This window comes from Ochotona princeps, chromosome 2, assembly GCF_030435755.1.
Source record: "Ochotona princeps isolate mOchPri1 chromosome 2, mOchPri1.hap1, whole genome shotgun sequence".
NCBI classification, from domain to species: Eukaryota; Metazoa; Chordata; class Mammalia; order Lagomorpha; family Ochotonidae; genus Ochotona; species Ochotona princeps.
Window position 1 is genome coordinate 5,306,500 of NC_080833.1, and position 21,615 is coordinate 5,328,114.

At 61.1% G+C, this 21,615-nt stretch overlaps 2 protein-coding genes across 2 annotated transcripts in view; both read left to right on the forward strand.

Annotated features, from left to right (window-relative positions):
- SLC25A33 (solute carrier family 25 member 33) overlaps positions 1-21,615 on the forward strand; it is a 64,451-nt gene that overhangs the window by 13,036 nt on the left and 29,800 nt on the right. The window lies entirely within an intron of this gene.
- TMEM201 (transmembrane protein 201) lies at positions 1,069-18,497 on the forward strand. The gene is made up of 11 exons (XM_004596125.3): positions 1,069-1,268; positions 5,959-6,079; positions 6,586-6,780; positions 7,614-7,790; positions 9,470-9,822; positions 10,347-10,550; positions 14,867-15,099; positions 16,407-16,478; positions 16,735-17,022; positions 17,531-17,668; positions 18,339-18,497. The coding sequence occupies exons 1-11, from the start codon at positions 1,156-1,158 to the stop codon at positions 18,434-18,436; spliced, it is 1,992 nt and encodes a 663-aa protein (XP_004596182.3). The 5' UTR covers positions 1,069-1,155; the 3' UTR covers positions 18,437-18,497.

The following is a 21,615-nucleotide window of genomic DNA, read 5'->3' on the forward strand; positions in this document are numbered from 1 at the left end:
TCAGAGCAAGGCTTGTTGGAGGGGCGGCCCCCAAGCCAGTTCTGTCCTATTCACACATCCACAGACAACAGCGCTGGTCAGCGTGCGCACACCTTAGGCTGGACACTGCTGGCCGCACACTTCTGTCACGCGGCCCTGAGCCCTTCGAGTGGGACTCAAACCAAGGGAACAGCCAGGTTTTCTGGAAGCTGCACCTTGCCCCAGCAGCTAGAAGCAGCACAGAGGCCGGGAAGTCTTGGCTCTGGAACTGGCCTCCAGGAACGGAGGGATGTCCTCTCTTCAGCTTCCGGTCACTCGACTTCCTCCTTCTACCTCCTGAAGGCGCATGTGGCATCTTGCAGGAAAACCTCTCACCCTACACCATTGACTTCAGAAAACACTGGGAACCTTGTGGAACCAGTATATTGTGCAATTAGATTTCTACTAGCTTTGTGAAATTCATAATTTAACTGAAATCCAGCACGCACACAATCCCAGCCCCCAAACGCAGTTTGCAGTTCATTATCAACCGACACGGAACACATTAAAAAAAAATTTTTTTTCACATGTGTCCTTTTAAAGGACAAACAAGGGTATCGCCGTTCCAGGCCAATATCTCCTTATAATGGCTGCCTTTGTCCCAGGATCAACCTCGTCGCTGTGTGCGGACGTTAGAAGCCTATTTTGTAACCACTGGAATGCTTTAAGGAGCTGGCACTTGAAGCCCAACAGCAAAGATCCCAGAGGTCGCAAAGACGGGATCCGCAGCAGAGAGGCCGATTACAACAGGGGGAGAACGCGGACACCTTCCGTGGGGTTGCCCCAGAACCCCCAGGGCTGCAGCCGCTGCAGCACAGATCCGGGACTGCGCAGGCGCCGCGGGGGCGTGGCTTTAGCGCTCCGGGGGGGCGGGACTTCCCAGCCGGGTCGCGCGCCGCCTCCGCCTCTGGCCGCGTAGGGGGCCGCGGCTTCCCCCAGCGCCCCGCCCACCCGGGCTGGTCCCGCGCCCCGATTGGCTGAGCGGCGGGAGCGCGCCGAGCCGGGGAGGGCGGGCCCGCGCGCCGGCTACAAAGCGGCGAAGGTCACGGCGCGAGCAGGCGCGCTGCCGCCGCCCCGGCTGCCCACCGCCCGCCGCCGCCCACCGCCCGCCGCCGCCCGCCGCCTGCCGCCCGCGCCATGGAGGGCGTGAGCGCGCTGCTGGCCCGCTACCCCACGGCCGGCCTGGCCGGCGGCCTGGGGCTCACGGCGTGCGCCGCGGCCGGCGTGCTGCTCTACCGGATCGCGCGGAGGTGAGTGCGCGGGCCCGGCCCACGCGGCCCTCCCTCGGCCCTCCCCTCCCCCCGGGGGGAGACGAGAGGATTTGCTCAGACGCCCCAGGAGGAGAAAGAGGAGGAGGAGGAGGAGGGCGGGCACCTGCGGGAGCCCCTCTGCCCGGACCAGGCCGCGGAAGCCCGGGGGATGCGCGTCTCTGGAGCCTTCGTTTCCCAGCCCGGATCCGCGGCCTCTTCCGTGCCTCCCTTCCCTAGGGGCCAAGGGGGCGGTGTCCTGAGAACGGCTTAGGCGCTAGACGAGGCGGGTTGAGACGCTTAGCTCGGGAAGGGGCACACGTGGGAATGTGCCCCCATCCGCGCAGCGCAGGGCTAAGCTGGGACTTGAACCCTGGCCGTCTGACCGGCGAGTCTGTTCCTCTCCTGGAGGAGGAATTGCGAGGAGAGAAGCAGGTGGGAGGATGGTTGGCTCAACCTGTGCCCTACAGAAGGGGTCCCCTCCTGGGGGAGACAGAGGATTTGCTCAGATGGACGCTAAGAGCCCAGGATGGGGGGTGGGGTCTGTCTCCAGTGGTGAGGCTAGTGTCTGCTCCCTGGGTCTTGCCTGCCCCAACACAGGCTTTCCCTTTACCCAACAAGTGCTGGGTAGCTAGTGGTGCCTGCAAGTCCTCTCCCTGGTCGGTGACCCCCTGGGGTCCCAACATGGTAGTGGAAGGGCCAGACCTTGCTGGCATCTTCTCAGATGCGCCCGCATGGCACTGGACATGCCAGCGTGCGTGACTGTGGCCACAGTGTGGAGAGGCTGAAGGGACAGTTCTTGGCTGTAAGGTGGCTTGGCTGGGTGCTGCTGGCAGGTTTACTGCAGAGTTGAGGGGCAAGCAGCGACCCCGGTATGAGGAGTGCAGACTTCGCTAGCCCCCACCTCTACTTTCAGAGTATGCAGGTAAGGGTGCCAACCTTGGCTTCCTGTCACAGAGTCAAGAGCCCCCGGTGGTGTCAGTTGCAGTGGGAACAGCTGACGTTTTGATGCTGGCAACATGCCACGGGCATGAGATCGCTGCCACCCATGGGTCGGGCCCAGCCCCACACTGGGGTAGGGGCTGCTGTTCTTCCATTTCACGGAGGAGAAGACAGAGGCTGGGCAAGGTGAGGGCTGCCTGCCTTGCAGAGCTCTGGCTAGCAGGCGTGGTGACTGGGAGCTTCCTGTGCCCCCCACCCCCCAACTCTTGCCCAGTCTGGTCTTTGTTCCTCAGCGGGCCCAGCCCCAGTCCCTCGGGAGCCTCACAGTGCTGACGTTTGGGGCTGGAGAGGGCGCAGCCCCCAGGTGATGCAGCAGAGTGTCCCCAGGTTCAGAGTCCCCTCTGCTGTTGGGCAATCCCCTCCTCTTCTCTGCCCTGCTGGCATGTCACCCACTCTTCAGAGTGGCAGCAGGTGTCCCACATGGTGGCTCCCCGTGGCATCTTGCCAGCTGCCCGTGCGCTGCCCTTGTCCTCGGGGCTGACCCAGGCGTGTCCTGCTTCGGTTGCCATCTCTGCACAGCCAGCGCAGTGCTTGGTAAAGTGATCGGGGTGGCACAGCTGTGCGGGGCTGCCCTTTGCCCTTGTGTCGCGCTGTAGGCTGTGTGCTTTGCTTTGGTCAGTACCCATCGTCCTGGTCCTCCTAATTGTCCTTTGGCCAGTGGGCACCTTCTCCGACCCCACAGCCAGATAGGGCATCCTGCGTCGCCCAGCCTGAGTGCCAAGGAGCAAGTGAGGGGCCACTTGGAGCTGTCCCAGAATGTCCTTTTGAGGCCCTGGCACGGCTGACCTCCAGCTTGCTGGGCCCCGAGAGGGCTGGCCTGACTTAGAGAGGTGTTCATGCCCCTCTCTGCAGGGGTCACACACTGCCCGGGAGCTGGTGGCAACGTCGGCCTCCTGGGATGCCCAGGATGCCTGTGGCCCTGTCCTGGTTAGAGCCTGAGGCTGCCAGGAGCTTAGCTTGGAGATGGCAGGAGCTGGGAGAAGAGCCTGGCCAGGGATGGGCCAGGCTTGGGCTCAGCTTCCTTTCCCAGCTGTAACCTGGACATTTGGTCTCTTGCCTCAAACCTTGTCTACCAAGCGGAATTTCTGCCCTAAGCCGGGTTGGGATGGAGGAAAGAGAACCGGGCTGATGGGGGAAGCCTGGGAGCGTTTTGAGCGGAGGCCAGGGCTGCCAGGCTGATCTGTTCGGGATGGAGGTGGCACCTGTGGCTTGGGGACTTTGTGTGAGACTGCCATTAGGACAGCGGGCCACGGTAACGCACATGTATGGGAACAGGCTTTGAGGCCCTCCTGGTCCATCACCCTCTCTCACTGTCTCCAGCCTTCAGCAGAACTGTGAAATCTTTCTCCTGCCAAGGGCCATTTGGAGGCCGCTCATGTTATTTGTGGGCCGTACAAAGTAATCAGCTAAAGAGCAGTCCCAGCTGCGGGTGCTTCAGTGAAGTCGGAGACGCCACAGGCCGGGTGGACAGCTGCCACATGGCAGAGGGCGGGTGGGCACCAGCCCTCACCTGAGCTCCGTAGGAATGACCGGTAGCTGTAGGCACAAGAGCTGGTGCCGCCAGCCCCTGGGGAGAAAGGTCTTAGTCCCAGATTCCCCTGCCCGGCCAGCCCCGATGTGCCCATGAAGACCCCTTTCTGCAGTGACAGCACTGGGGTTCAGAGAAGTGGGCTTCTCGGCGCAGGGGGGATTCCCAGCAGTGCCCTGCTGGCTGTCGCTGGTCGCAGGAACTGGCCGTCCCCATCAGACTTGGGGAGAGGGCGAGGGGCTGCCCATCAGGCTGCTTGGTGGGAGCATCCCAGGCGCGGGGGTGGTGAGACCACAGAGAGCTCCCCAGGCTGGTAGACAGCAGTCGGGACACACCCCACGCACAGTTACAGAGCCCATCAAACAGCACAGTTTAGTCAAGAGCAGGTGCCTAATTGCCCAGGGATGCCAACTGCAGGCACTGCAGCGTAGTTCAGCCTACTGCCTGGCCAGCAGCACGGCCTGCAGTCACCCATGGGACACCCCGTGGCTCTCTGGGGAGGGGGCTCAGCACTCCTGTGACACCCCCACCCCAGCATTCTGTCTCCAGCCCTGTGCTGCTGACAGACATGTTGCTCACTTCTGGGCGAGGTGAGATGTGGGCTGAGGCAGGACGTGCGTCTGTCCTTTCTGTCCCCACTTGCTGGCACTCTGCTCCAGGCTCCACTGAGCACTTTTTAAGAATGTTTATTTAAAAAGCAGAGCAGCAGTGACATGGAATTTACTTCCCAAATACCCACACAGTGGCCCATTGCGGTAGCCTAGTGGCTAAAGTCCTCGCCTTGCCCACGTGGGATCCCATATGGACACCAGTTCTAATCCCGGAGGCCCCTCCTCCCATCCAGCTCCCTGCTTATGGCCTGGGAAAGCAGTCAAGGACGGCCCAAAGCCTTGGGACTCTGCACCCGCCTGGGAGACCCGGAAGAGACTCCCAGCTCTTGGCTTTGGATCGGCTCAGCTCTGGCCATTGTGGCCACTTAGGGAGTGAATCAGTGGGCGGAAGATCTTCCTCTATCTCTCCTCCTCTCTGTAAATCTGATTTGCCAATGAAAAATAAGTAATAATAATAAATGCCCACACAACAAAGGCCAGGCCAGAGCCAGGCGTCAGATCTGCCCGGGTGTCCCTGGGGTGACTCCCAAGCACTTGACCCGTCACTGCTTCCCATGTGTGTTAGCAGAAAGTGGATTGGAAGTGGAGGAGCCAGACAGAACTGGCACTCTGCTTTGGGGTGCCATTTAACCCGTTTGTGCCACAAGTCCTGCTCCTGTTAAAGGCTTCTAAAACTGCCCCAAGGGGGCAGGGCGGATGTGCTTGTCCCCAGCTGAGAGGTAACAAGAACTCCCTTAGCCTGCGAATGGTCAGCGGCTGGAAGTGGAGGGGCAAGGCCAGGAAGCGGTGCCCGCTGCAGCAGGAGGCTGGAGGGCAGGGCTGGGCTTCTGGGTAAATGTGGGACCTGTGGGTGCTGTGGTTACTCCCACTTCACCACTGTGGGCACTGTGGATGGGAGACGAGGCACGTGCTGAGGGCACACATCCAGGAGGGGACACTGGCTGTGTCCTGCTTTCTAGGGCTGTGTTGTCTGGCCTTGCAGGCAGCTGGGCCACAGACGGGGCAGCTCTGACTTTGCCAGGGCCCAGGCAGTGTTCCCAGGAGGGAGGTGGCCTGAGCAGGGGGCTGTGTAACAAGGCCAGGACTCCAAGGCTTAAGCAGCTGCTGCTTGTGGCCTGTGCCCAGGATCCTGAGCCTGAAGGGCAGGGCACCCCATAGGCAGCACAGCAGCTGGCAACGGCTGGAGCACAGAGCCCACAGTGTCTGGGCTGGGATTATCCCCCAGGCCCCACCTGTTGCTGCGCATGTGTCCAGCAAGGGACACTGTGGGCCCGCCCAGTCACCCCTGCCAGGGAAAGAGCAGCTGTCACCTGTCCACCCAGTAGCTTCCAGCAAGACTCCTTGCATCCTGGGACCAGGACCCTGCCCATGAGAGAGGGGCGGTCCTGAAACGGGCCCTGGTCCTGGACATGCCATAATGCCCTTTGAAGGGGACCAGCCATATCCCAGGGGTGCTTTGAGAGGTCTTGAGGGCTGGCAGCACGGCCCACTGCAGGTCAGGAAGCCCCTAGAGGCCGGTCCACCAGCTGACCTCACGTCCTTCGACCCGCAGGATGAAACCGACACACATTACGGTCAACTGCTGGTTCTGCAACCAGGACACGCTGGTGCCCTACGGGAACCGCAACTGCTGGGACTGCCCCCACTGCGAGCAGTACAACGGCTTCCAGGAGGTGCGGCCTGCAGAGACACCACCTGCTCCCCTGTCGCATCCCCACCCCCTTGCACCCACTGTCCCGGCTCTGCTCCTTCGTTTAAGGCAAAGGAACCATGCTCGAGGATGACAGCAGCTTGTTGGGAGTCGCTCTGCAAGAGGTGCCACTATGGGGTGCACACCCAGGTCTCCCCAGCTCTGCACTAGAGCAGCAGCCAGTGTGGTCTCTGGGCCCAGATGAGAAGGAGCAAGCCTGGCAGTGTCCTGTAACACTGCCTAGCAGGCAGTCCCCCACAAGCCATGGGTTGCCAACCCCTGCTCAACCCTACCCTTTGCAGTCTGAGCTCTGAGGAATCGGGGTGGGGTGTGGCCTGGGGGGCTTCATTCCTCAGCACGCAGGCTTGTGGGAGGCAAGTGAAGAAAGAGCAGGTGTGTCAGGCATCTACCTGCACTTCCTGGGCCGTCCCATCCTAGCTGGCAGGGCCGCCCCACCCACTGCCAACGGAGTCCCTTCCCTTGCCCTAGAATGGTGACTACAACAAGCCGATCCCTGCCCAGTACATGGAGCACCTGAACCACGTGGTGAGCAGCACACCGAGCCGCCGCGACCCCCCGCAGCCACAGCAGTGGGTCAGCAGCCAGGTGCTGCTGTGTAAGAGGTGCAGCCACCACCAAACCACCAAGATCAAGCAGCTGGCTGCCTTTGCACCACGCGAGGAGGTGAGGTCGCCCGCCGGGGCCGCGAGCACTCGCAGCTGGGACACAGGCGTTCCCCACGCGCGGGTGTCAGATTTTCCCATCTTGAAGCTGAGCTTGTTCCTCCATGATTGCTGTTGCTCCTGTCTGGGTACAAACCGGGGTACACCATGGAAGCCCCCTGCTTGCCAGCAGGGAGGGTCCTTGGGGCATATCCTGCCCTCACCCCTCCAAATTCAGTATGCCTTTGGCAGTTGGTTCAAAGTTAGGGGCTGGGGGTGCCCCTACCTCCTGGGTGAGGAAGGAAGGGCAGTGCTGGCGCCAGCCTGATATTGAGCCAGGTGAGCTGAACTGGCGGCTTCTTCTGCCTCGGGACCACCGTGCAACCCCAAGACCCCGTCCCTGGCTGCTCCCACATGCCCCGGCACCCCTTATCTAGCCAGGCAGATCCTGGTGCAGCCCAGGAGGGAAGGAGGAGAACCAGGCAGGCTCAGGCCAGCAGGAAAGGAGGGGCTTGGCACGAGGCAGCTTTCTGGGTTCACTAGGTCTAAGCTGGGAGGTCCTGCAGACTGATGGTTGGCCTGCTTTGGAAATGGGGAACAAGGCCACGTTGCTGCCTGAGGGGAAGTCAGGATGAACTTGCCTTCCAGACTGAAAAGCCTGAAGAACCTTTCAAGCTCAGCCAGGGGGAAGGCAGGCAGGCTCTGCTTCCCAGTGCCTGGAGTCCCCTTCCCCTGAGCTCTGCCCTGCCAGGAGCCCTGAGTCCACGGAGCCCTCACAGCAGGGACAACCTGCCCTTGGAAGTGCCGAGGCTAGGCCTGACCCCAGATGCCAAGCCTGTATGTGCTGCCCCTCAGGACAGGTACGACGAGGAGATCGAGGTGTTCCGGCACCACCTAGAGCAGTTGTACAAGCTGTGCCGGCCGTGCCAGGCAGCCGTCGAGTACTACATTAAGTACCAGAACCGCCAGCTGCGCGCCCTGCTGCTCAGCCACCAGTTCAGGCGCCGAGAGGCCGACCAGACCTACGTGCAGGTCCGCCGGGCATCCACAGGCACGGGTGGGAGAGGGGCAGCCTCCCCTCGCACTGGACCACAGTGGCTGGAGGGCAGCTCTTCCTTTTGCAAAAGACTTCTTTGAAAGCAGAGTTGGAGGGAGAGTCAGGGAAGCAAAGAGGTCCCCATCCATTGGTTCACTCCCAGAAAGCCATCACGGCTGGAGCCGGGCCAGGCCAGAGCTGGGAGCCTCGACTTCCATCTGGTGCTTGGGCCATCTGCTGCTGCTTCCCAGATGCATAGGCAGGGAGCTGGATTCAAAGTGGAGCAGATAGGAATGCTCCTCTTTGGGGTGCGGGAACAGGCGCCACCAGCTGTTCCACGGGCCAGCCTGGGGGTGGGGCTCCTCTGCACCGAGTCCTTGTCCTACCCAGAGGCCTGCTCCCATCTGCCGCACAGGCCAGTGGGCATTCCCCAGGGTGGTCACCAGTGTCCGAGGCCCTTGCTGTTTGCACGCCTGCAGACAGAGCAGGACAGAGGTGTGGGGTTTGTGTTGGCCCCACTGGGCACTGTCCCAACACCATTGTACATGTTCCTTGTAGCAGCCCTCATGGCACCCCTATTTACAGCTGAGGCAGCCCCCCTCAAGGAGGCCAAGAACACACCTGGGCCGAGCGCCTGCTGTGCAGTAGTGTCAGCATGTGAGCCCAGGACCACCTTTGTTGTGTATTCAGGTACTGGCCTGTTCCAGAGGTCTTCAGCATTCGGACAAAACAGCAGATAAACTTAGAAGTCGGGGCCCCAGGCGGGCCTAACCCTGACCCTGGTACCTGTTGTTCATTCATCGTATTTCAAAGACAGAGGTGAACAGACGGCGAGCTCCCATCCACTGCTTTGCTCTCCAGATGCCCCCAGTGGGTGAGGCTGGGCCAAGTGGAGCCAGGAGCTCAGCCTGTGCCAGGACAGCACTTCCATGTAACTTTGCCAAGGTCATCAGTCTGTTCCTTAAGATTACAGAGTGTTTAGTGAGTCTGAGGGAGCGAGTGGAAGTTTGGGCGATGAAGGGTGGTCATCACGTGGAGCAGATCTTCTTGGAGCATTTGTTGGAGTGCTGAAGATGCCCCTTGAGATGCCTGGGCTCCAGCCTGGCTTCCTGCTGCCTGTCGGGGAGCACTGGCCTCAACTCCTGATGGCCAGTGACACTGTGACCTCATGCCTGGGGGCCTCCGCTCCTCAAGTGAAACAAATGAAAAGTGTTTGAAAATAAATAGAAGAGGGGCCAGTGCAGTGGTTCAATGGGCTAATCCTTCGCATTTGGAGCCAACACCCCATAAGGGCACCACTTCACATCCTAGCTGCTCCACTTCCCATCCAGCTCCCTGCCTGTGTCCTGGGAAAGCAACAATAGACGGCCCGAAGCCTTGGGACCTTGCACCTACAATCAAAGACCCAGAAGAAGCTCCTGGCTTCAGATCAGCTCAGCTCTGGCCATTGCGGCCACTTGGGGAGTGAACCAGCAGGTGGAAGCTCTCTCTCTCTCCTTCTATGTAAATCTGCCTGTCCAATTTAAAAAAAAAAAAAAAATCTTTTAAAAAGAAAAGGGTTAGGGGGTGGTAGAACAGTATCCTTCCCTACCAGAGCTGCTGCGGGAGGTGCAGGCCCAGGAGCAGGGTGATGGGGTTCCCTCGGGCCCCTCAGTGGCTGTTTTTCTGCCCTCAGAGCTTTTCCCCCTCTGCGGTGAAGGCCCCAGTCCAGGTCATCCTGCTGCGCATCCTCGCCTTCCTGGCCTGCGCCTTCCTGCTGACCACTGCGCTATACGGCCCCAGCGACCCCTTCACCCCAGGCGCAGCCCTGCCTCCGGCCCTGCTGCCTGGTGGCAACAGCTCATCTGCGCCGGACAATGGCACCGTCCCCGGGGCTGAGGGCTGGCAACAGATGCTGAGCCTGCTGCCTGAGCCCGCCACTGAGAAGCTGCGTGAAGCCTGGGCCTTTGGGCAGAGCCACCAGATTGGTGTGGTGGCTCTGGGCTTGCTCCTGTGCCTGCTGGCCATGCTGCTGGCTGGCCGCATCAGGTGTGTACGGGGCCACAAGTAGGTGGACAGGTTGGGGCAGGGAGGGGAGTGTGCAGGAGGGGCAGCCTGGGAACAGGTGCCCAGGGACCTTGCTGGCCCCAGGGTAAGGCCAAGCTTCATTGCACAGCTGGACAAGCCTGTTCAGGGGCTGCTGAGCGGGATGGCCGGCACATGACTTCCCTTTGAGGGACAGCACAGGACAGGGCAGCCCCCTTGTGTTTCCGCCTAGAGGGCTCCATGGATTCCTACCTATGAAGTCGGGGCAACCATAGCCTCCCGTGTCTTGGGTTGGGAGGCTCCGAGGGTCTTCCAGAAAGGCCTGGCTTTGCTTCCTGAGCTGTATCCATTGCTCCCTCAGTCCTCAGCCTCACTGATTGGAGGCCTAGAATGAACCCTGAACCATCTGGCCATCTAGTGTCCAGGGAGGATCCCAGCAGAAGCCAGGGCTGCACTCCAAGCAAGGCTGGGTGTGGGGGAGGCTGGGGGGAGCTGCCCGGGGTGCTCACCTGCCTGCTCTCCCGCAGGCTGCGCAGGATCGATGCCTTCTGCAGTGGCCTGTGGGCCCTGCTGTTGGGCCTGCACCTGGCCGAGCAGTACCTGCAGACCGCCTCACCCAGCTGGCTGGACACGCTCAAGTTCAGCACCACGTCTCTGTGCTGCCTCGTGGGCTTCACAGCAGCCGTGGCCACCAAGAAGGCGACGGGCCCGCGGAGGTTCCGGCCCAGAAGGTAGAGAAGCAGCAGTGACTGGGTGGGGAGGACAGGCCGATGGCCAGGCCCGGGCGGGGCCCCAGCGGGCAGGCACCTCTCAGGCTTTGCTCCTAGCTGCCTAGAGCCCCACCCAGGTCCTGGCCAGCCCTGCCCTGCCTGCCCTCCTTCCCAGCCTCATCAGCCGTCCCCGCCGCCAGGACCCTATGAGCAGAACCCAGGCAGCGCCCCAGCTGCTGGCCCCGGGGTCCAGCCTCACCTCTCCTGCCCCTTCGCAGCGCCACAGGGCCATGGAGGCTAGGTCTCCTACACAGCCGCTCCGTCCTGTCAGACCTCTTGTTGGGCCAGCTGTACAGCCAAAAAGGAAGGAGGATTGGCCCAGGCTGACTCCACTCCAGCTCTAGGGCCTTCTGGGGACCCATGGTCCCGCGGCTCCTTGCCCAGGAATGGAGAATGTCATACCTGGGTCCAGGCTGGCCTTGACCATGAGAGTGGAATCAGACTCCTTCCCAGCGGACAGTAAATCTGCGACTTGTGGCCAGCAGGGCTCCCGTTAAGCTAGGCGGTAGAAGGTGTCCAGGCCAGCGGCCTGCTGGTGTCTGTCCCCCCTCAGTTCCCAGTTGGGCACGCCGAGGACCCCAGCAGAGGCCAGGTCTGCCCACTCTGCCCAGGAAGAGAGGCTGCTGCTCTGGCAGCCAGGGGCTGCGGCTCCCTGACCAGCCTGTTGCGTGCACTCCTGTGTGGTCCCTGGAGAGGGCTCAGGTTGCCCAAGGTGGCCACCAGTAATGGGTCCCAGGGATACACATCACTCATTGCCACCATGTTCCTCTCTGATCCTGTCAGCAGCCTCCAGCAGTGGTTGCTGGGTGCCAAGACTCTGTCACCCGCTCCCCCCTGGGCACAGCCCCAGAGCCCCCACAGCCTCAGCCACCCTCCCACGCTGGGTCACATAGGGCTTCACAGGGGTGTTGTCCCAGACAGGCACAGCTTCTCCTCAGCTGTGCATCCTGTCCCCCCCCCCCCCTTGCTGTCCGGAACCTAGCGTAGCCCCTGACAGAGAGCTGGCCCTCTCCAGGGTCAGTGTGTGAGCACTAGCCTCAGGGAGGTGGGACTTGGGCATGGCGGGTGCGTGGCCTGCGCAGGAGTGTGGACAAGCCTGACCCCTGACATCTTGGTAACCGCTGCTGGGGTGGACAGTCCCTCTAGCCGGGCTCCAGCCGGCCTCCAGCCAGGCTCCTGTGTGCTGTTCTTGTCACTTTGCCCATCACCCCAAAATGGGATATAGTGCCGGGTGTGGTATCCTCGACCCTGCACCATCAGAGCCCAAGGAAGACAACCTGTGCACCTGTGTGGGATTGCCTACTCAGTCCCACGTGGGCCCCGTGGGGAGTTCCAGAGTTGGAGCCTGGCCCCTGCTGCTGTGAGTCGGCTGAGGGAGGGGACTAGGAGGCCACCCCACCCCCAGGCCCTGTGACTGCCCAGGGTCCACCTGCTGGGCTGAGCCACTTGGAGGCTTAGCCTGTTGCTTTGTGTAGGATAAAAAACCCTTCTGGCAGGAGGGCACGTGCCCTGAGGTCAAGGGTTTCCTGCCTGTTTGTTCACGCCCTTGGGGGTAGCAGAGAAGGTCCTGGCAGGCGGGGGCCTGACCAATCGCTCCGGGCTTGGGGATGCCATCTGTGTAGTGGTGGGTTCTGCTTTGCTTGGCCATGGGTGTGTTTGTGTTTATGCTAAGTTATGTAGGAGAAGTGAAGCCACAGTGGTGGGCCGCAGCCCCTCTAAGCAGTGACTCCCTGCCTTCTGCCCTAACTCTCTGGAGAGGGCTCCCAGGGCAGGCCCCCGCTGCCCTTGGACTGTGTGTGACTGTACACTCACCCACTTGTACTTGAAAGTCTACTTGGTGCAGGGCTTTCTGATCTGAAGCCTGCCCCCTGCCTCTAGGGGTGAGGCAGACCAGCCCCTGTCAGAGTGGGAACCCCAAGAGGAGGAGTGACCATCCCCTCCCTCCGCACCGAGAGGGGATGGGGCAGGGGCTCAGCCTGGTAGCTACCAGATACCTGCCCTGAGCCAAGGAAACTCCAGGACATGTCCTTGGGGAACCCGCACCCCCCCCCCCCACCGCAGCCTCACCCTGCTGTGGAAGGAGCCGTGTTTTGTGCTGTGGCCAGACCCCACCCGTGTGTGGTAGAACTGTGATTGTGTAGTGACCCCAGCGCTGTACCGACTGCCCTGGCCCTGGATGCCATGTTGTCAATAAATGCCTCTGGGACTCTGCTCTCCTGGCGGGCGTCAGGTGCTGCGACTTCCTGCCTTTTTTCTTCCTTGTTCCTGCCAGGGTGGGGGAGGGGCTCTGGGGAATGAGGGCGGGGAGCCGGTGATGGAGCCTGGCTGGTGCCAGGAACAGCTGCTTCGAGCATGGGCCCCGCTCTGCTGCCCCTGATGCAGACGGGGCTGACCAGAGAGGGCCACTCGGCTCTCGTCTGCGTCAGGAGCACTGCGGGCGCCACACCAGCCACCCTGAGGCACACGCCCAGGTGTGTGTCCCCTACTCCGAGTCCCTGTTTGAGGGTGAGGGAGAAGTCTGCACAGAGCAGCTTCAGAGGCCACACTTGTGCCCTGTTAGAGTTCAGTGGGTTGGGGCTGCTTTGGGGGTACACACAGCCGCTCCTGGAGCCCAAATGGGACCTCTGCTTCCCCCCAGGAGGGCAGCTACTGAATGGGAGTAGCCTAGAGCCCAGCAGGCCTGGGGATAGCCCTGTGCTGTTGGGCAAGGCTGGGTGGAGCCTGTGGGCCAGCAGGTGCCCCAGTAGCCCCCACTCTTGACTCAGACCGCCTCCCACCTGCCCCGAAACAGGTCCCAACTGCCTCTGCTTGCCCCCCACCAGTTTCCTGTCCCAAGGTTGCCATTGGCCTACCCCTTTGCAACAGAGCCACCACCTGGAGGGCTCCTAGCATGGGTGCCTGCTCAGCTCTCCCTCCATGGGGCGGGGGGGGTCCACTGTGGTCCAAAGGTTCCAGCCGCACCTGCCCTGCCTCTACCCTCGAGCCATCCCCGGACGCTGGTGCCTTTCTGCTCAGTGCTGTCGCAGTTCTGAAGGGACAGCGCAAGAGCTTAGCTCATGCTTAGCTCGGGGCAGCCTGCGTGTGTCCAGCCCGAGCTCCGGCACCCCAGCCCCTCTGCAGAAGCACCTGGTGGCCTGCTCGGTTTCCAGTGCCAGGCTTTGCCTTAGGTTCTGAACCCTGGATGGCCTCCTGGTACTTTGGGAGACATCAGAAAGGCCACGTGACTCCAGGACAGCTGCAGCTGACCCTGCCTGCCCCTTACAAAGATTCAGGAAGGGACAGGAGAGTGGCAGGAGAGACAGGTGGTGTGGAGCAGGACTGACAATCCTGAACCCTCCGTCACGGCAGATGTGGGTACGTTAGCCAGGCCCCGGCTCGCCGTAGGGCCGTGCCAGCCTGCCCACTGGTCAGCGCCTTGTCCTCTGGCCTCACGTGTCCCTTGGGAGCGAGGTAAGGCCGGGTGCCCCTGTGCTCCATCTGGATGGCAGACTAATGGATTAACTGCCTCTGACCCCCCCCCCCCCAGTAATCGGGTGCCTTAATCAGAAGCATGACTGAACTTGAGCTTGGGGCCACTGGGTCCCAGGTGTGATCTGTACCAGTCTTGAGTTAAAGAGACACTGTCACCTGGCTTCCTTCCAGGTGGCCTTGTGTTCATTGGCAGGTCTTATTGCTAAGTTTGAGTCCAACGTGTCGTGTGAGAGACTCAGCCCAAGGCCCTGTGCCTGGCCACGCCTCCCCTTCTGTGTCCACGGGGCTGAACAGGATGGCAGGCAGGCACCACCCCTGGGCAGAGCAGCAGGGGCACTTCCAGGAGCAGGGAGCTGTGGACTCACATCTCTGGGCTCAGCTGCCCGGGGAGAGGCCCCCAGGCTGGGCGCAGGGGGCAGCATGTGGCCCAGGTGCGTCACACTTAACGCCATCGTGTGTCACACTTGGCTGGCCATTTCACTTCCAGGCGAGGCATGGCGTGAGTCTGGTGAGCGTGACAGTGTCACTTTAATACCAAGACCTGTAGCAGAAATCGTGTGCTGTGAACCCCAGGGGCATGCCGGGAGGGGTGGGCCTCCCTGGCACCTCCTAGCCACCTGCTCCTAATGGTGCGAACGTGGCCAGAGCGCCGTTCTGCTTCAGCTAACACACGCCTCCCTCGCCCCACCCCAGAACCCGGACTCGGGCTCCACCTTGCAGCGCTGGCGAGGGGCTGGAGGTTGCTCCAGCACGCTCCTCATTCACCGCCCCACCTTTCTCTCCCATGCCCACCACGGGCCTTGCAGGTACTTCCCAGGGGACGCCGCTAGCCTCTTCCCCACCAGCCCCACCCTGGCTGTGCCTTACCCAGCTGTCGGAGGCTCGTCGCCGCCCCTCTTCATCCCCAGCCCACCCGGCTTCCTGCCGCTCACCAACCGGCAGCTGTTCCGGTCTGCCCGGCGGGCCTCGCCCTCCTCGCTGCCCGGCCGCCTCAGCCAGGCCCTCTCGCTGGGGACCATCCCCCCTCTAACTCGAACAGGTAAGGGGCCAGCAGGTGCTGGGGGGCAGGGATCAGCTGGGGGTGATCAGAGCTCCTGCCTCTGCAGACAGGGGGCTGGGCTCACACCAACCAAGAGATGGACCTTTGGGGACTGTTTCCACTTAGCACTGTGACTCAGTAGTGAGGTGCCCCTCACTGGGGATTGGGGCACCCAGTGGAGCGATGCTTAGAAGGCAGCTGGCGCCACTCCTGGGTGCTTGGCAGCATCATCGCTTATGCCGGGGGTGTCTCTTGTGGCCATTCTGACCCTCGTGACTTGAGGCTGTGGGAAGTGTGCCAAGCCTCTGTGTGCTGGCCTCGAACAGCAAGTCCCTTCCGGTCAGGTGTGTCAGTAGAGAGGAGAGACCTGGCCCTGGCATGGGAGACTCGCTCTGTCACAGCTTCCACCCTTCCCTTCAGGGTCTCCTCAGAAGTTGACAACAGGAGATTCCATTAAAAAAAAAAAATTCTGCCATGTTTGCTCAAGGAGAGAGCACCCCTTTGCTGGTCTGTTCGCCCACATGGCCACAGCAACCAGCACTGGGCCTGGGACAGGAGGCCAGAGCCAATCTGAAACCAGGAGTCAGGAGCTTCTTTTGGGTCTCCCAGGCGGGTGCAGGGTCCCAAGGCTTTGGACCGTCCTCGACTGCTTTCCCAGGCCACAGGCAGGGAGCTGGAAGGGAAGTTGAGCAGCTGGGATTAGAACCGGCGCCCATATGGAATCCCAGCATATGCAAGACCAGAACATTAGCAACTAAGCTACTGCACCAGGCCTGGGGCTTTTTTTTTCTTCTTTTTTTTTTTTTTTTCTTTTTAAGGTTTATTTCTTTCACCTGACATCTGAAAATCAGCGTTAGAGGGAGAGGTACGGAGATCTAAGCTTTGGTGTTGGAGCTGAGTCAGTTTAAAACCAGGCATTGGGAGCTTCTTCTGGGTCTCCCACATGGGTGCAGGGGCTCCAGCACCTGGCCCGTCCTCTGCTGCTTTTCCAGGTTGCAGTGGAGCAGCCGGGACTTGAACCGGTACCCATGTGGGTTGCAGCTGCTGCAGGCAGAGGATACATCACTAGATCAAGTTTAAACCCCCAAGTTCATCCTCTCTCCTTGGGGAAGCGTCTGGCGCCTCTCGGGTCACCTCACTCGGCAGTGGGTCCTGGGGCTGGCGCTCTGGGCATGCTCTCGTGGTGACACAGGGTTGCGTGGGTCCCTGTGTTCGCAGAGAAGCAGCCTCAGCAGTAGGTTGGGTTTGGACTGCAGGCAGGGCGGCAGGGAGCACATGGGCCTGACGGGGGTCGCGTCTCTCTTCAGACTCAGGCTACTTGTTCAGTGGGAGTCGCCCCCCGTCTCGAGTGTCTCCGTCTGCAGAGGCCCCTGTAGCAGGTAAGGAGGCAGGAAGCCCAGGGACCCCGAGAAATGGGCCTGGTGTGATGGGCTGTTACGTGCAGCCTCCTTGTAGCATCTTGGCGCACCTGCCCTGGGCCTTGCTTCCAGCTTGAGGAGAAAGCAGAGTGGGCTGGAGAAGCAGGGCCTTCCTTCCCGGGGCAGCCCCCCGACAGTGAACAGTTGAGAGGGCGCGTGTGGCTGCGTCCAGCCCTGCCCTGCCGTCCTCACTATCCCTGGCCGCCCCCTCCTGCAGATTACTTGTCTGTGCTGTCCGGAAGCTGCCCCACCTCTCCACTGCCTTCGCCAGCGCCCTCCGTGGCCTCCAGCTCCGGCTCTCTGCGCCATCGCAGGCCCCTCATCAGCCCTGCCAGGCTCAACCTGAAAGGACAGAAGCTGCTGCTGTTCCCATCACCCTCTGGGGAGACGCCCTACACCCCCAGCAGCTCAGACGAGCACTCGCCCTCCAACAGCAGCCTCTTCACCCTCGAGTCGCCCCAGCTTCCCCCGCGGCAGCCAGTGCAGGACTCCAAGCACACAGTGGGTACGGCCTTGTCCCAGCCCTTCTCAGAGCACAGCAGGGGCTGGGGTGGCAACCTTTTTTCACGCCCTGCGTGTGACTGTCCCCCCAAGTCCCCGCCAAGCTGGAGAAACCTGGTGAGACCACAGGCTCTGCGTCCTATGGGTGCTGCTCTCTCATGGCTGGTTTTATAACTGACCCTTGGGGATCAGTTAAGCCCCACAAGGTGCTGCAGGCCACGGTGTTTCTGCTGTACCTGAATGCTGGTGTGCAGTGAAGCCGTGAAAACTCTAGGTTCCCCACATCCCAGCATCATGTCTGGCCATGCTGGTCCCGAACACTGGGCCCAAGGAGACAGGTGGCCACGTGCCAGACCTGTCCCCCCTGAGGAATCCCCTGCACTGTGCCTGCTGGCCCCAGACTCCCCACAGCAGTGTTAGGTCGGTCTCAGAGCTGGGCCCTGGCCTCCTGGGTGGGGCCAGCTGGGCACCGTTGGGCGCTGACCGCAAGCCACACACGCTCCTTTCCCCAGACGTGAGAGCCACGCCAGCCCACGACCGCACCTGCAGCAGCCGCCGCATCAAAAAGGAGGACGATTCGTCACAGTCATCCAACTGTGTGGTGGACACCACCACCAAGGGGTGCGCCGAGGAAGCCGCCACCTGGAAAGGTCTGTATGGGTGGGGTTCCCCTGTACCCTGACAGTAGGACCCCCTCAAGGGCACTGTGGAGCCTCAGCCCAGGGCCCGGGACCCCCCGGCCTGCGCATCCTAGGACACTGGCTCACTGCCACTCGCCACTCGCTGTTAGAGTTTATTGAATTCGAATTGACCAGAATTGGACATTTTGCTCCTCATCTATGCTGGCCATGTGCAAGGGCTCAGTAGCTACACGTGCTGAAGGCCAGAGGCCCTGGGTCTGCATTGGCCTGGAGCCCCCAGGCATGCCAAGCTGTGTGGGGTTAAATCTCAGCTCCTGCTCCAGGCTGCGGGCCCCGAGGCTGTGAAGAGGGGGGTCCATGGTCACCACCAGCTCCTCCTCCTGGTGGGGGTGTGCGTGCTGACAGAAACAGGCTATAGCAGCAGACACGGGGGCAGGGCACCAGAGCCGCCACTCTCACCCACGAGGCTGAGCAGGTGGTTGTTAGCTAGGTCCTTGGGCCTCATCTCTCTGCCCCTCATGCTACAAGTATAAGGGTGTGCCGGCCCCACCAGGGTACAAGCTTGGGAGAAGGGTGCCCTGGGGAAGTTGGGGCTTGGCTGTAACGTGCCACAGGCCTCTGGCCTAACCGGGCTGGGTGGTGCCAGGGTCCCGCTCTGACCAGGTCTCTGTCCCCTCAGGTCGGCTGGGCCCCTCCCTCCTTCGCGGCCTCCTGGCTGTGAGCCTGGCGGCCAACGCCCTCTTCACCTCAGCCTACCTGTACCAGAGCCTGCGCTGAGGCCCTGCCTGCCACAGTGGTCCTCCAGGGCACACCGCTGCTCCTCGGGCCTGGCTCACACACCTCCTGTCCTGGCTCACCGACCTCCAGCCCTGGAGCCTCCACTCCCCACCTGGCCTGTGGTGCCGAGCCAACGAGGGCCCGGGCCTCTGCGCCACCTGCCCCGCTGTCCCACTGCCCTGGTGCTTGGTGCTGACTCCACCCCCCAGCCAGGGGTCCCTGCCGGTAGCCGACCCCACAGGAGCCTGCCAGCAGGGCCACTCTGCTACTGTACCCCTTGACCACAGTGGTCAGCCGTGGGGAGGGGGAGCTGGTCCGTGGTCACCACCTGTGGGAGGGGTTTGGCTGCAGCGTGTCCCCATCTTTGGTGTCATCGGCCCCCATGTTGCCCCCTCCTGTGTCGGCTGCGATCGGAGCCAGGAGGGGCTGAGCTTCCCACTGTCCTCCCCTCCCTCGGGATGTCCCAGGAGGTCTCAGAGGCTCGCCAGCCTCCCTCATCTGCTGCCCACAGGGTCCTTGCCCAGGCCCCATGTGACATCTCAGGGCGCCTTCACCGGCTGCCTCCCCTGGGGGTCACCACTGCCCTTCTAACACCTCTGCACCCCCAGAGGAGCAGGAGAGACCCAGGGCTGGCCCCAAGACCCGAGGCACCCACGCAGCACAGGTGCATGTGCCTGCGCCACGGGCCCTCTGGGCAGTGCCAGGGGAGGGGGCCTGGCGAGGCAGGGTCCTCACTCCACCATTCAGGGATAAAGGTTACTTTTATTTTTCTACTTCACAAGGCGTCTTGCTGACGGGCAGGAGGCTCCCAGCCCCTCCTGCTAGGGAGCTTTCCGTTTTTTTAAGCTTTGGGTGCTTTTTTTAAGAGTTTTGTTTTTTTTGTTTTGTTTTGTTTTTTATGAACCTGTCGGGGAGGAGAGTGTCCTGGCTGCAGCCACCGCAGAGGGTCCCAGCCGGGAAGAGCCCCTTGCCACCCGGGGCCAGGGTGGGGGACAGGAATTAAGTTTTTGATTTTATTTTTTTGCTGAACAAAACCAAACTCTATTCCCAATTCCTTCCACTTCACTGGCAGCCGAGCCCCGGTACCTGGGCTAGACTAGGTGGGAAGGAATTTTACTCGGGTTTTGTGTCAAACAGAAAATGCAACCTTATTTTTCTTTACAAAAGCAAAAAAAAAAAAAAATTAAACCGAAAAAGATGCCAACCTTCTGCACCTCATCATGTCTTCACTGTCCCTTGCTAGGGGGAAGGGGCCATGAAGAAGTTGATTTCCTGCCTGATGGACAGTGCTGGGGTGGGCACAGCCTGGGGGCAACTTCGTCCCCTCTCCCAGGGATGCTTGCTGGAGTAGGATTGAGGGTGTAGGGTGGGAGGGGACCCCTTGGGTGGGGCCGGGCCGGCTGCTGAGTGGGAGTCCTCCTTCATGCAGAAAGGCCTGGCCTGCCCAGCCTTCCTGGGGCTTACATGGGAAGGGCAGCCGTAGGCCCAGCACCTGCTCTGCTGCTGCTCCAGCTCCACGCACAGAACTAATGAGGGAGGGATGAGGCCGCTGCCCGCTGGGAGGCTGGCGGTCCCAAACTGCCCGGGACGCCTCGTGATGTTGCTCAGCCACTCGAGGCTCCTGAGACCTTGGGGTGCTCCTCTCTGCTCGTGAACCAGACCCCCAGCCATTCTCCCAGACCCCAGGGTCCCAGACCCCGGTGCTGTTTCTGTAGGGGACTGTTTCCTACCTCTGGTGCCGTGTGTGCGCTTGTGTGTCCCCACACTCTTCAGGTTTGCAATGCAGAGAGTGACCTCGTGTCTGCCGGTCTCCCAGACAAGTGGGGGCACGGCAGCGGCCCCCAGGGCTCATGGTGCTGACGGGAATGGGGACGACAGGCCGAGGGACCGGCCCAAGAGGAGCCTTATTGGGGCAGTAGGTTCACTGACCACGGACAAGGGCAGTTGGTAGGCCGCCCAGGACCCGGGAGCCTCCAATCTCGGGTGACACAAAGGCTGAGTCCTGGCTTTGGACCACAACAGAGGAAGGTGTGAAGCTGCTACTAACTGCTGGGTGTGCTCCTGGCCCGCGAGGAACGCTGTGTGTGAACGTATGCTGTTACCTTACGACACTGCTGACTGGCACTTGGGCTCCCCAGGGTGTGAGCGAGTTCACAGCCAGGCCTACCAGTGTCCCAGTGTCCCAGCAGGCCAAGATGGCAGCCCCAGGCTCACTAATGCCATGTTGACTTGCAGGCTACCTTCTTGCTCCCTGGCAAACTCAGTGCCAAGTCCAGGAAAAAGTCCCCTTGAGAAGCGATGTAATGTCTCTTACAGATGACTCTGAACACTTTTTCTAAAGATTTGTTTAAGAGTTACAAAGAGGGACCAGGCACAGTAGCCTGGTGGCTTAAGTTCTCACCTTGTACGCACCAGGATTCCATATAGGCGCAGGTTCTAATTCCAGCGGCCACACTTCCCATCTGATCCCTGCTTGTGGCCTGGGAAAGCAGTGGAGCCCTGCACCCACGTGGGAGACCCGAAAGAAGCTCCAGGCTCCTGGTTTCAGATTGGCTCAGTTCTGGCCATTGCGGCCACTTGGGGAGTGATTCAGAGGGACAAAAAATCTTCCTCTGTTCCTCCTCTATGTCTGACTTTCCAATAAAAAATAATTTTTTTTAAAGTTACAAAGATAGAGCCCGGCGTGGTAGCCTCACGGCTAAAGTCCTCGCCTTGAACATGCTGGGATCCCATATGGGCACCAGTTCTAGTGCCGGCAACCCCAGTTCCCATCCAGCTCCCTGCTTGTGGCCTGGGAAACAGTGGAGGACGGCCCAAAGCCTTGGGACACTGCACCCGCATGGGAGACCTGGAGGAAGTTCCTGGCTCCTGGCTTTGGATCAGCACAGCACCGGCTGTTGCACTCACTTGGGGAGTGAATCATCGGACGGAAGATCTTCCTCACTGTCTCTCCTCCTCTCTGTATATCTGACTTTGCAATAAAAATAAATAAATCTAAAAAAAAAAAAAGTGTTTTTTTTTTTTTGGTCTTTTTTTGTTGAAAGCAGAGTGAAAAGGAAAAGACCTTCCATCCACTGGTTCGCTCCCCAGATGTCCACAAGAGCCAGGCCAACTCCATCCTGCTCTCCCACATGGGGTCGGGGCCAAGCACTTGGAGCTCCTCTGCTGCTGTCCCAGGT

What these genes read in the sequence shown, in the direction of transcription:
- TMEM201 (XM_004596125.3), top strand. Translation starts at nt 1,156, where the DNA reads ATGGAGGGCGTGAGCGCGCTGCTGGCCCGCTACCCCACGGCCGGCCTG. An exon ending in CGGAGGTTCCGGCCCAGAAG is followed by an intron (nt 10,551 to 14,866) that starts GTAGAGAAGCAG and finishes CGGGCCTTGCAG; the next exon opens with GTACTTCCCAGGGGACGCCG. An exon ending in CCCCCCTCTAACTCGAACAG is followed by an intron (nt 15,100 to 16,406) that starts GTAAGGGGCCAG and finishes GTCTCTCTTCAG; the next exon opens with ACTCAGGCTACTTGTTCAGT.